At 27.5% G+C, this 14,064-nt stretch overlaps 1 protein-coding gene across 2 annotated transcripts in view; it reads right to left on the bottom strand.

Moving 5' to 3' along the window:
- Nucleotides 1-10,499: 10,499 nt before the first annotated feature.
- Nucleotides 10,500-14,064, bottom strand: part of LOC100206710 (FYVE, RhoGEF and PH domain-containing protein 2) — a 63,430-nt gene continuing 59,865 nt past the window's right edge. For both annotated transcript variants that reach the window (XM_065800973.1, XM_065800974.1), the window contains exons 16-19: nucleotides 12,317-12,417; nucleotides 11,122-11,181; nucleotides 10,938-11,044; nucleotides 10,500-10,815 (exon numbers count right to left, since the gene is read on the bottom strand). In XM_065800973.1, coding sequence (XP_065657045.1) covers nucleotides 10,755-10,815; nucleotides 10,938-11,044; nucleotides 11,122-11,181; nucleotides 12,317-12,417 — 329 coding nt within the window. In that variant the 3' untranslated portion in view covers nucleotides 10,500-10,754. The remainder of the gene's footprint in view (nucleotides 10,816-10,937; nucleotides 11,045-11,121; nucleotides 11,182-12,316; nucleotides 12,418-14,064) is intronic.

Raw genomic sequence — 14,064 nt, 5'->3', positions numbered from 1 at the left:
TATCATTAACAATTTTCCAATACTGATCTTGTCTCATTGTCCTTTTTACTATGTGCAGCCTTCCAGTACCTTGAAAACAAATTAATGATTACACCTTGTTGGATGTAGGATGCTTTACGGTTGGCACAATGCAGTCTGAGTAAAATTTTTCACCCACTTTTTTCTAAAAAAGCTAAATTTGCCACTCGTGACTTGAAAAATAATCTCATTTGAAAAATAGACCTAAAACACACACAAATAAGGTTTAAAAAGATACCAAAAATAAGTTAAACTTTACAATAAAAGATTTTATTCAGCATTACTTTTTTTCAGTCATCCTCTGTGAAGTATTTATATTTTTTTACTCAGTTTAGACGTTTCTTTACCATAATGGGTGTTAGTTTTGGTTTACGTGTTGGCCGACGTGAAGTTAAACCAAACTTTTTTAGAGGTTTACGATCTGTTTTTTAGGAAATATTGATTCCCTGTTCATTAACAGTTTTGGTCAATAAGTTGAAAGGGTATTTTTTTTGTTGTAGATAAATACCCCTAATTTTTCTGTTAGTTTTCGGTGTTGTTAACCTTTTTCTGCCACAAGCACCGTTACGAGCAGGTAGTAAAGGTATGTCAAAATCAAGTTTTTGCTCCACTCTCTTCACTGTGCTTTAAAAAATGTTTAATATCTCAGCTATCTAATATTGCGACATGATTGTATTTTCTAATAATTCACGAATTTTACCTTGTTTTTATGGAGAAATATCACATGCCCTCCCCATTGCTAAAAAAAAGAAGATAATATTTAATAAGATTGTGTACTTACCTATAAAAAAATAATTTTATACATTTTTGTTTAGAAAATATGAGTATTAAGATATACACACCTTTGTGAATAATAAAATAAACGGTATTCGTCACAAAATAATCTCCACAACGAGGTATTCCAATTATTTTGTTTGTAGAAAGAAACACCTCACACAACCATTTTATGCAATGTTCTGTTCAAACTGCCAACATATGGTAAGAATGTCAATAAAAGATATTAGCAATGTTGCCATTTATGAAATAACATCTTTAGCAACGGTGCCAAAGTAAAAAATAATAGAAGAAAAAAAGATTACGCGAGGAGCAAAGGTTTTTAGTGGTGTTATGTATGTTTTTTTCTCTAAGTCAAATAATATGGCAAGCCACTGTATATATGCTTTGTATATATGTGGAAAACAGTGATGGGTGCAGCATTTTTTGATTTTTGCTGACTTCTAGACATGGAGCAAACTCCAAACATACTTATGTCAAATAATGATGCTTTGCAAAAAATTGCAACGATTAGAGACTTGGAACAAAAAAACCCTTAAATTTCATCAATCAATTTAGACTTCTAATACATTTTTGAATGAAAACCCAAATTCGGTTTATCGAGTAAAAAATAAATAAAAACCAGCTTAACAAAGTAGTAACCAAACTTAAACGTTACAACTCAGGAAATTGAAATATTTTAAATATTTCTATGAGGTCATTTCAAGGGTATATTTTTAACTTTAGCCCCTAACACTAACCTAATCTAAAAAAAAAAAACGATTTTCACGCCGAAGAAAGACTTTATACAAATATTAAAATATGTACAAAGGTTAGACCCATGAGCCTAGGAGAAAATAATAGTTTCTAGTGAAAGCACATTTAGAACCATCTGATCAGGTTCAATAAAGTAGACGTTCATCAAACATAAATCATTAACTATACAAAAGCTGTAAAACACCCTGGTTCTTAACATTTTGGGGCTGTTTTTTAGAAATGTTGATCAAGGTATCTGCATTTCATTCTCAAGAGTGTAAATAAGAGTATTAACATTTAGATGCACTGAAGAACCTCAATAACTTTTTGGATTTCCATGGGTCTACATGTTTTACAAGTTGATTTTTATGACCCTGTTTGATTTGCCATAAATCAAACAGGGTCATAAAAATGCTTCAAACTAAAAGCTTTTAGGTGTTTAACTGGGCCTCAAAACTCCCCAAATTTGAACCTTATAGAGACCTACTTGAATTTTTAAAAAATTAGCTAAAGTAGTATCACCATTCATCCCTTCCAACGGCGATATAACAGATTTAAAAAAAGATATAGGTTTTAGATAAAGCTTAACATTACAGATTTTAATATTTATGTATAAGTATAAAAATAACTTAATAATAAACGTTTTTTCAGTTTTTTTTTGTTTTGTTTTGTTGATTTGTTTGTTACAAGTTCTTTTTAAGTCTTAGTTTAAGCTACAAAGATTATTCAAGTTTAAGTAAATCCTAAAAAACTTGATATTAAGATATCAAATTTTAACTATGCTTGTTATTATCGGATCAAATAAAAAATATTAGTGTAAAGTATTCAAATAGAATAACACAGCTGTATCTTTTTAATTTCTAACATACATAATACAATCAGGGCCAAAAAATTTGACCACCCAACTATTAATATAATATACAACTGTTTTTTCATTGTATAGTGTATACTAGGGTATACACTATACAATGTATAATGGTTTATTAACTTTTTAAAAAAATACTCTCTGAAACCTTTTCTAAAACATGAATAATTGTGTCCAAAACATGATTTAATAAAAAATAGTTCAGTTTAAAAAAATTTGATTAGGCCAAAAAAAAAAGTTACTTTATAGAAATAAGTCAAAAATTCTCTTTTTATTTTTCTTTTTTTACCGTACAAACTGTAAATATAATAAAACAAAGTTTAAAAAGTTAGCTTATTGTTGATTAGACATTTTAAATAAAGACCGGAGTCCTCTCTCAGCAACCTCATTTGTTCTATGCACATTTTTTAATGTGACTTTACCACCAAGAATATGTTTGATCCTCTTGGGCTGTAATGCAGACTGATATCTCTTTCAGGTTCACCCGATTGGGTTCCTCCCTCATTTTAAACCAAACATGTGACCAAGAACAGCTAATAAACTTAGCTTTTTTTTACAATGATTGTCTTTCTTAGGGGATTCAAAAGTAGCTCAATAAGATATAAATTGCTTTGCTTTGTTGAAGTTGGTAGTTCCAATTTGGAATATATTATTGAATATATTTAAAATATTCTTATAGAAGTAATGCCTGAAGGCAATCCAAACCTGAAGAAAAAAACTCGTACATAATATAGTTATATAATGCATAGATATCATTGATGTTGACAAAGAAAAAGGTTTAATGAAACAAACCTAGCAATAGTCAATAATCATCTCTCCAAGTTTTAACAGTAGGAAGAAGATAAGGCGTTTTATGCAGGATATTTGTGGGTAGAAACTTCAGCTTCTGGACACATTACAACAACTGGTATTGCCTTCAATTAAAAACGTAAATAAAAAAGTTAATATATTTACAAAAAAAGTAATCATTTTTATTTTATAAAGTATTATCGCTCACTTTTGATTTAAGTTTCCTTTTGGGTGGTTCGAACGAAAACTAAAACCATCAGAGTAATCATCGTTTTGAGAGCTTAATTCTGTATATAATTGCTCTAGATAATAAAGATCCAGGCTTTTTAGTATCAATTGCCTATTAGCAGGATGCTTAACAATTTTTTGACTGATGGATAAGCAGCTCTTTGTACCAGCTATTTGATGATGATAAAATATTTGTACTTCGCTCTTCATTTTTCTTTTTTTGTCAAGAATATTAAACTGCATAAGAAAAACCAAGGTTGATTTTCTCGTCAAATATGTTTTATATTCAACCACAAGTTATTTTAATTTTCAGTGATGCCAGCTAAGCTAAATTTATAATAAAATAACTATTAGCTTAATCTAATTTAAAAACGGTATATATGTATACAGAATAATTATACTTAAAAAATTCTAATAAATATATTTTTCTTATTTCTATGAAGCAATCTTTTTTTTTTTGACCTAATAAAAATTTTAAAATATTTAATTATTTTTTATTAAACTGTTCTTAGAACACTTTTATTCATGTTATGGAAAAGGTTTCATGAGAAAATAAAAAACTGAATCATCCTAATGTATACATTTATAACTAGAAATCTTTTTAATTCAAATAACAGCATACATGTGCAAACGAATGCTAGAAAAATTATATACGGAAAAATGGATTTGAGCATGTAGAGTCGTTAATAAGGTACATGAAATTGTTGAATGTATAAGAGATATATAGGTCTCTAAGTCATAATCTTTATGTATAATTATATTAAAAATCTGACACCGACAAAGTTTGAAACAAAATTTAAGATAAATCTAAAAATAATTATTCTCTGATTATTAATCAAGATCTCTGATCAGATTACTTTCTGAGCAACTCATTCTGAGCAATCCTGTATCGGTCTATTGAAAGTATTTTAGAAATAAAATTAGGATCTTGTGATGTTGAAGGTTTATTTAATGAAGCATTAATATGATCTGTTCTCCACCTTCAGATTCCAGAGAATAGTATGCTGGTGGTTTAGGAATAAGGAGTTCTTCTCAATAAGATGCAAATTTTAGATGGCATATCGTAATAGGCTGCCTATTCTTTGGTTTTGAACATTTCGTGCTATAGGGATGATTATATAGGGATAGTAATGATATGATAGGGATGGCATCATACAAAAAGAGCAGTCAGTAGCATGATTTCTTGGCTTGTAATTATAAAAACAGAAAATATCATTAACCAAACCCTTTTGATTGATTCAGCGTCAGTAGTTAGAAGCGCAAGTGTTGTAGCATATATTTGGCAGCAGTTTTTAGTTTTTGGTTTCCTTTCTTGCACCAAAGTAGCAGGGATAAGCCAAAGGGCAGATCTAGCAGGTATCGTGTGATGCCCAGGATTGATGTTTTTTGAAGTCACTATTGTACAGCAAGAAATCCTTACGGTTTATCACAGAGCACAGCTGATAAACATTTACCTTATATGGCCAAAGCTGGCATTGGTTCATTGGTTCAAGAATCTTGGTTCTGAACCAGAACTCTAACAAAGGCGACACAGCAGCATTTCATCGATAATTTTTTATCAATTAATAAATAAATCCTATTGATAACTTGAAAAAAAAACAATAAGTTCAACTTCTAGTATACAAATATATACATGGTCTTTAAAAATATATTAAGTATTTAAAAAAATAAATCTACAGTCTTAATTATGCTATAAGGAGTTTATTAAGCTAACAAAACAAAAAAGTTACTCTCCTTTTTGCTACCTTTTTATTCAAATGTTTTTAGAATAATTTTTTTTTAATTGTAAGTAAGGCTCAAAAATCCTTATTGTTTTAGGATTTGTTTAAATCAATAACATGTTAGACAGTAAATAGCATGATAGATAGGAAATAACATGGTAAACAGGAAATAAAAGTTCCCTTGGTTCCGAAGATACTTAAAAATATATTCTTAAATATTCCAATAAATCCTTAACTAATTAAATAAAGCAAAGTTATATGCAGTTAAATTAAAAGCAGTTAAATTAAAAGCAATAAATTAAAAGCAGTTAAAAATATTTTGAAATAGTCAACCTGTCTCCCATCCACTGTTACAGATACTTTTAAATCAAATAAAATGAGCGTTTTTCTAAACATTCGAAAAAGTCTTTTAATAAAAATAGGATCAGTTTCTATGTGGATGTAAATATAGCATTTCTGTTATACACAGGCTGAAAACTTATACACGGCAAAGTAAAGTTTTATTTCTTTAGCTTCGTCTATTCATTAAGAAATAACCCTAATGTTGAAAATATTTTAAATATTTTTTCCATTTTATGAGAGCTTAGGACTGTATCTAACTAAAAGTATATTAATCTCATTTTTGATTGACTTGACTATATTAAAACTAATGTAATGCAAGCTAAAAAAAATTATAAAAAAACGCTTTGCTGCATAATTGCCCATAAAATCAGGGGGATTAAAAATCCAGAAATGAAAATAAACCTTTTATAAACTAAAAATACTGTACATAAACTACCTATAAATTAGAGAACCCTGAAATAGAAGGCTAAACTCAGGCGACTTGTCCAAAATTAGATAGAGAGTCAAGTCGTACGATTTACATTCTAATTTTGGCACTTAGTTAAGTGAGTTAGACAAGTATTAAATGTCTAATTTATGGGCAAAAAAGCCAAGGCATCATTTTTAGTAAATTTATTTTAGACACGTAACTGAAATCAATAAGTGGTAAGTAGACACAAATTCTTTTGCAAACGATGCAAAATGCATTATCACGATGGGTGTAGGAGATTGCGTTACGATCCCCTCTTCTGGAAAGTGTTTTTTTTTTTTTTTTGTAGTTTAAATATATACAAACCGTAACTTAATAAAAAGATATATATGTAGCAGGGGCGAGAAGAAGACTAATATGTCTTATCGCCAAACTCCTTAATAAATATAAAGTTTTATTTAAAAATAATTACTTCCTTTAACAATATCAAATAAACAAACGTAAAATTGGTAAAAAAAAAAACTTAAACATATTCTTCTTAAAAGCACAGAAAAATTTAATTTTTAATATTATAAAATCATGAATTAATTTTTTTTTTTAATTTTTTATTTTTTTATCTTTAAGCTTCAAACAACAAAACCAAAGTCTAAGGATCAAAAAATAAAAAGAATAACAACAAATATTAAACAACAAAAACATAAATAAATTTGAAAAGTTACCAAGCGCATTTAACTTAAGCGTTTCTAAAATGAATATACTTTTCATTTAATTGATAGATCAATCGTAAGGATATTTTACATTTTTAGAAATAGTTTTGTTGTAGATCATTTTTTAGTAATAACTGTCTAAGTTTAGCTTTAAACTCATTTAACATTGTAAGAGTTTTAAGTTTAGTCGCGAGTATTTTATTCCATGCCTTTGGTCCTTTGATTGAAACTGAAAACTCAGTTGCCGCAAAATAACTTTTGGGTTGTATATAGGTGTTATTTGAATATCTAGTTAAGTATTTATTCTGATTTGTTTTGAATAAGAGATTAAAAGTTTTTGGAATAATACTTTTATTAATTTTGAACATAAAAATTAGAGGATGATAAATATTTATTTGGTAGATATTTAGTATATTTAACTTAGTAAATAAAGGTTGGCAGGGTGTATAGCGGTTTTCATTGGATGTAATTCTGATTGCATGTTTTTACATATTAAAGAGTTTTTTTGCTTTATTTTTATTGGTACTACACCATGCAATATTAGCGTAATTAAAAAAGGAATGAATAAAAGAAAAATGTAAGAGTTTTAAACAACTTGAATTTAAAAAAAGGTTTTGCCCTATAAAGTACGCCAATGCTTCTTGATATTTTACCTTCAGTATATTTTATATGTTCTCTCCATGTTACATTTTTGTCAAGAAGTACTCCTAAAAATTTTAATGATACTTCTCCTTTTATTTCGCAATTGCTAATACAAAGATTTTAAAGTTTTAATGGAATTTTGTCACGTTCATAATACCGATAGAAAAAAGTGTATTTTGTTTTAGTTAAATTTAGAGATAATTTGTTTGCTGTAAACCATTCAGCAAGGTATAGTAGTTCTATGTTTACAGTTTTAAATAAAAATTTTATATCAATATGAGCATAAAATAGATTAGTATCATCTGCAAACAAGACAGTGTCTAATACATTACAAGATTTGCTTATATCATTGATATATACTAGAAATAAGAGCGGTCCTAATATAGATCCTTCTGGTACTCCACAAGATATATTCATGTTGTTAGTTTTTCCGTTATTATGAGAAATATTTTGTTGTCTATTTAAAACCATTTAAGGTTCGAGTGTTTAATACCGTAATTTTTTAATTTAATTAATAAAATATGATTTACAGTGTCAAAAGCCTTGCTGAGATCAATAAAAACGCCTAAAGTATATTTGTTTTCATCAAAAGATTTAAGAATATCATGAACAAGATGAACAATTGCCTGATCAGTAGAGTGATCTTTTTTGAATCCAAATTGTTTATTATAAAAAATGTTATTAATATCTAAGAAATAGTACAGTCTTTTATACATAATATGTTGTAATATTTTTGAGAAACATGGTAGTATTGAAATAGGTCTATAATTTGCGATACAAGTTGCATCTACAGATTTTAGAACTGGAATCACCCTTGCAAATTTTAGTTTGTCGGGAAAGATTCCTTGTTCTAAAGAAAGATTGAAGATATGCAAAAGCAGAGTTTTTAAATAAAATATTGATTTAAGAGAGTTGGCGTCGTACCGTGAGCCTCTTGGTTCTGAGCCAGAACTCTAAAACTGCGCCATGGCTGCTACGTTAACTTGACCCAAAGCCATTTTATCAGTGTTTTTGTAAATCCTTCATATATATGGTAAAACAACAGGTTATGAAACAATTTATGTAACTTTCAAGTGAGGTGCTTGAAGGGAATCTATAAGAAGATGATGTTTCTTTGAGCCTTGAGCTTATATTTTCCTTGAGCTTATATTTATACCTGTATTTAAAATTTGTCTGTGAAACCATTTTTAAGTCTGTTTTTGATTAAATACTTATATTTTTATATTTGAATAAAAAATAAAAAGATATATGATTCGATATAAATTAAATTTATTATACTTTTTGATACTAGTTAATATTATTATAACTTACAGAATAAAATTGTTTTATTGTATTTAGACTTGATGCATAATTTATTTAATACTTGCAAACAAGCTATAGTTTTTAGCATAATAACTCTCCTCCCCCATCACACACACCACCATCTTTCGTAATTTTGAAGCTACTCCAAGACGATCTAAAAAATGATCTTGTCACAAAATGGAAAAAGAAGAAAAAATTTGGCGGGTTTGTAAAATCGTTTAAATCTGCATTAACATGAACTTTTGCCAGTTTGTTTTTGTACAGATTTTCACATAAACAAGTTTCTGCAACAAGTTTGCAATTATATTAGTTCGCTAGAGGCTCAAAAATTGCTCTGTGTACTATGTTATTTTATCCTTATGTACATTTTTATGCAAGCTAATGCGTTTTATGCAAGCTACTTCGACCTGATTGCAAGAACCAATGTTTGCAATTCAAAAATTTGCATATATGTGCATCCTAAAAAAATAATATTTTTACTATGACCTCTACAAAATTTTTCAATGATTTATATTTTAAAGACAAATAAACTTGCACTTCTCGCAGCTTGAGTTTTCTTAGCGAAGTTGGCAAACAAATTATTTAAAAAAATGTAAAAAGTAAATTAATTTATTATATAGACCGTAAAAAGTTCGGTCACCCTGTAACTTTGTCCATTTAAGAAAAAATATTAAAAAAAGCATGCAAGACTCAAATTTTACAAACCTTTTTTTCTCAAATAATATTTGTAATTAGTTCGTAAATATGAATCTATAAAAAAAAGTAATAATGTTTATATGCAACCTGCTGAAATAATTTTTTAGCAAAGCAACAATTTGAAAAAATGCATACTATTAAAATCTAAAATAAGCAAATTATTAAAATAAATGATCAAATTTAATCTTAGAATTATTAAGAATCACTAATTTAATTACATTTACAAAAAAAAAAAAATTAATAATTTTTGAAAACTAACTACTTTATAATAAAAGTTAGTGAAACTTTGAAATACACTAACTTCGGTCATTCACGAATAAATAGCGAAGGAGACAATTAGCAGTAATATTGTGAAATGTTGATAAGTGTCGCGAATGTAAAATTTACCGGTAACTTTACCTGTAAATTTACCAGTAAATTTTGACATTTTTATAATGGCTACACACCATGGTATTCTATTTGAATAACAAATTTGTTCATAATTTCAAAATTAACTGACGGTTCTTTGAGTTATATCAAGCTTGTGACATTTTTTTGGAAATAAAATTACAGCTGAACAATAATTATGAATGCATTGCGAATACTGTGGCGATTGGTTGTGTGGATCTTGCTACTCTATTATACGTGCAAGAATTTCCAATAAACATACAAAGCTCATTTAAAGCAAAGTAGTGCTTTTTTGTTAATTGAAAAAACCTTTTTAAATTAATTGAAAAACATATTTTTAATTTTATTAACCAGTGGCGAAGCAAATTTGATAATGATTAAAGTTATAAAATAGTTGACTAGTTACATTAAAAATTAAAAAAGCTTCTACTTATATTTAAATAGGCCTTTTTTTTATGTGCTTCTTCTTGTTTTCTTTGGTGCCCCAAAAGACCTTTTTTTTTTGAGCCCGGGGCGACGTCCTCCTTAGTTACTAGTATTACCTGAATTTATATCATAATTTTACAATAAAATAACATTTAAAAATTAGTTTTCATTGCTTGTGACGTTAAGTTTGTAATACGTTATTAGTATTTATATAGCGGCCGAACTTATGAGATGGTATTGAAAGTTTGGTCAAAGTAGATATTTTCATTTTAAATTAAATATTGAGTACAAGTTTTTAATTTTAATTTTTTTATTTTTACAATATCAATTATCAACATTATTTTCTTTATGTTTCAGGAAAAAAAAATGAAAATTTTTTATTCATGCGTGATAAATAAATTTTCAAAGCTTAAGTGACCGAACATGGGCGATTTTACGTTATATAAAAAAAAAGTGTATAAAATAGAGATTTTTTTATAACTTTACAAAAATACTTTTAAAAAAGTAGAAAAAATATAAATAAAAAATAAAAACACAAGAAAGTGATTCCGTCATTGAAATACATAATGCTTTCAAAAAAATATATATATAATTCATTATTTAAAAAATATATACTTACATGTTAAAATATTTGAAAAATTACAAAACATTTTAAATATCTCATTATTTCGTCTTTTTCATCTCATTCGTTTGTTTTATAAAACATGATAATTTTAAACATCTTCTTTCGGAAGTTTCTCGAGTCGGATAGCGAAGCGAAGATGATCTTCCCATCTAAAATTATCGAAAATATTAAATATTAAATTATATAACAAGAAATTATTATTAGAATGTTTATTTTTTTCGTAAAAAGCAAATAATAAAATAAATTAACAATAAACATAACTTATTCTTACTTATTAATGACTTCTTTTTTTTCAGAGCAAAGATAATACGTTAATTCTTTTTTATTTTCTTTATGAAGCGTAATACAGTTTGGATGAGGTGCATCAATTTCTTCTATCTAAAATTGTAAGGAAAATAAAAAACAAATTAATATTTTTACAACTAAAAACTATTACTAATGCAATCAGGACCTACCGATAATACTTTTTCTATTTTATATCCAGGAACTGGTAGTGTAAACCAAGGTTTAATATCCTATTGATATAATAAAAAAAATCGATAACTGTACTTTCATAATGGCAAAAAAAATTCATAAAATTTCAAAAAAAAAACAATAATAATAATTATAGCAAAACATATAATGAAAAACTTTTACTTAACATGTGCTAATTTGATTATTGTTGAAAATAATCTTTGTATTGATTCTTTAAAAGAACATTAAAATGTTGCAAAATTATAAATATAATTTCAATGACAAATATTTGAATTAATAACAACTTGCTATGCGGACTCATAAAAAAAGGGTCATGGCAAGACTGTTCCACACCGACCATCTCTTTATGGGGAGAAAGTACGGAATTTCTTTTTCCCGTACTTAGAGTTTATTAGAAACAAAAATAAACTTTAACTTTTACCTATTTTTAAATTTACATCAGTTAGATATAGCAACAATTTCTAATAAAAAAGTGCTAAACAACTTTTCTCGTCATAACTTGACTTTAATGGCTGCCACAAGTTCCGTATCAAACACGCACGAATGGAGTTTAATATTAATATATAATAGATATGAATATATTAATATTGAATTTAATGCTGATAAAAAAGAAAAATTTTAAAAATTCAAAGAACCTTGACATCTTTTAATTTTTTCTTTTTTATCAAAGAAGAATTTCCTGAAGATCAACATAAATCTTTTCTTAAGAGTTTAGGATAGGCACAGTTTGGGATTACGCTAAAATATTTGCGACTAGAGATCCTGTCCTTCTGCAGCTGATTATCAAAGAACAAAAAAATTTAGATATATTTAAACATTAAATTAAAGTTAAAATTTAAAACATGAAAATCATGATATTTGTTCAAGCTTTTTGTAATTCACAGCATTGAAATCATGGCATTTGTGTCAACTGGTAGTTCGAGGGTTTAATGTTCCAGCACTCTAGCACAATACATAAGATGGTGTAGACTTGCCTAATCTTTCTACCATGGTCGTTGTCTTATTTGTTAATTTAAACATTTTAAATTTTATTTTGGTAAACTGTTTCAGAGGAATACTATTATCAGATATATTTTATTATAGATCTAAAAACCTATACTTATAGCGTTTATTTTTAAAAAAAACCACCAGAAGTATAGAATTTTTTTTATTTAAAAAAATGAAAATAATATGTACTTGTTTTTTTTTTTGAAAATATAGAACATAATCAGAAAGAACCACCCATTCCTTTGACCAACTTTTACCAGGTGCTTTCCAAAACAAAAACCCACTCATATCTAAATTATAAAAAAGATATGATAAAAAAACACGTTTAGTTTTAAATACTTTCAAATACTAAAAGTATATTTTTTTTGAATGTTGCTACAACCCTCTATTTGAGAAACAATTAGAGTGTGGTATATGTATGTATGTATGCATGTATATATGTATGTATGTATGTATGTATGTATGTATGTATGTATGTATGTATGTATGTATGTATGTATATATGTATGTATGTATGTGTGTATGAATGTATGTATGTATACATACATACATACATATATATTTATATATGTGTGTATATGTATGTATATATATATATATATATATATATATATATATATATATATATATATATCTAGAATTTACTATATGGAGTAAAATATATGAGCTCTCACATTTAGAGTATGCAGTGTCTACATGATCACCTCATTTAAAAAAAAGATATCAAAATGTTAGAAAGAATTCAAAAACTTGCTTCAAAAATACCACACAACCTTCATAAGTTGTTATTGTTATGTAATTACGCTGTTCTAGTTATGTGCATTTAATTGCCATAAAATGCACTATCACTATTTCTTTAACAATACATGCTTTAACATGGAATTTACTACAAGATAATGTTATCATGCAACAAATCACCAACTCTTATACTAAACTTTTAAAATTACTTAGACAATTAAACAAAAATTACTTTTAAAACTCCTAAAGTTAGCCGCCCTAAAGTTACAATAAGCACATGTGTATGTATGCACAAATACATGTGTACGTATATATATATACATATGTGTACATCCTGATTTTTTTATATACGTATATATATACAAACATAAGTGTGTATATATACACCAGTGATATTTAAGAAAATATATGCTTAAATTTCAATCACACATTCTTTTTTAGTTTCATAAAAACTCTTATCTCTAATAATATTTTCATTCGATGTGCCTAACAGTTAAAATTCTACAAAGTGGAAAAATCTTTTCCACAAATGCCTGTGATGCTGGGGTGAACAACAAACCTTCAGCCAACATTGCCATTTTACGACATTTGCTTTTGTTTTGTTTCCAAAAGATCAAGCTGTTACCCGACAGGGTGTCATTACACATTATGCCTACCAAACAGTTTGACAATTGACCTTAAACAGTGACATTGCCTTGGTTATTAATAATTCCATTATTTGAAAGGATTTTATTTCACAAGAATTTAAAGTGCTTAATGGCAGCAGATTCGAATTCAGATCCATTTGACTCGGCAGCTGTTTGTAATTCTGGCTCACCTCCACAAACACTTGTTATATACAACTTTGCTGCATGGAGTAAGGTGCCCATTTCCGGTATAAGAATAAAGACAGCAAGGTTGGATTTAACAAACATGCAGCAGATGGAAGCAAATTAAACGTAGCCGAATCAGGCTGCAGAATTGATTTTAAACTTAGACATAGATCTCCAAGAAGATTCGCTGTGAAAGTCTTGTTTGTAAATGTTCTTGCAGATGGTATTCCAAGTTGAGTACAGTGGTAGAACGTGTGAAAGGGATTGGAGATCAGTTTGAAGTATATCCATTTGTACTGCGAAGGGTTCAACAAGTGAGGAAATGTTTTGAAGCCAAACCCATTCACTTGCTTTGAATATATCAATTCCTAAAGTTAAGAAAAACCA

This window comes from Hydra vulgaris, chromosome 07 (genome assembly GCF_038396675.1).
Source record: "Hydra vulgaris chromosome 07, alternate assembly HydraT2T_AEP".
Taxonomy (NCBI): Eukaryota; Metazoa; Cnidaria; class Hydrozoa; order Anthoathecata; family Hydridae; genus Hydra; species Hydra vulgaris.
This window is presented reverse-complemented; position numbering and strand designations above follow the sequence as displayed.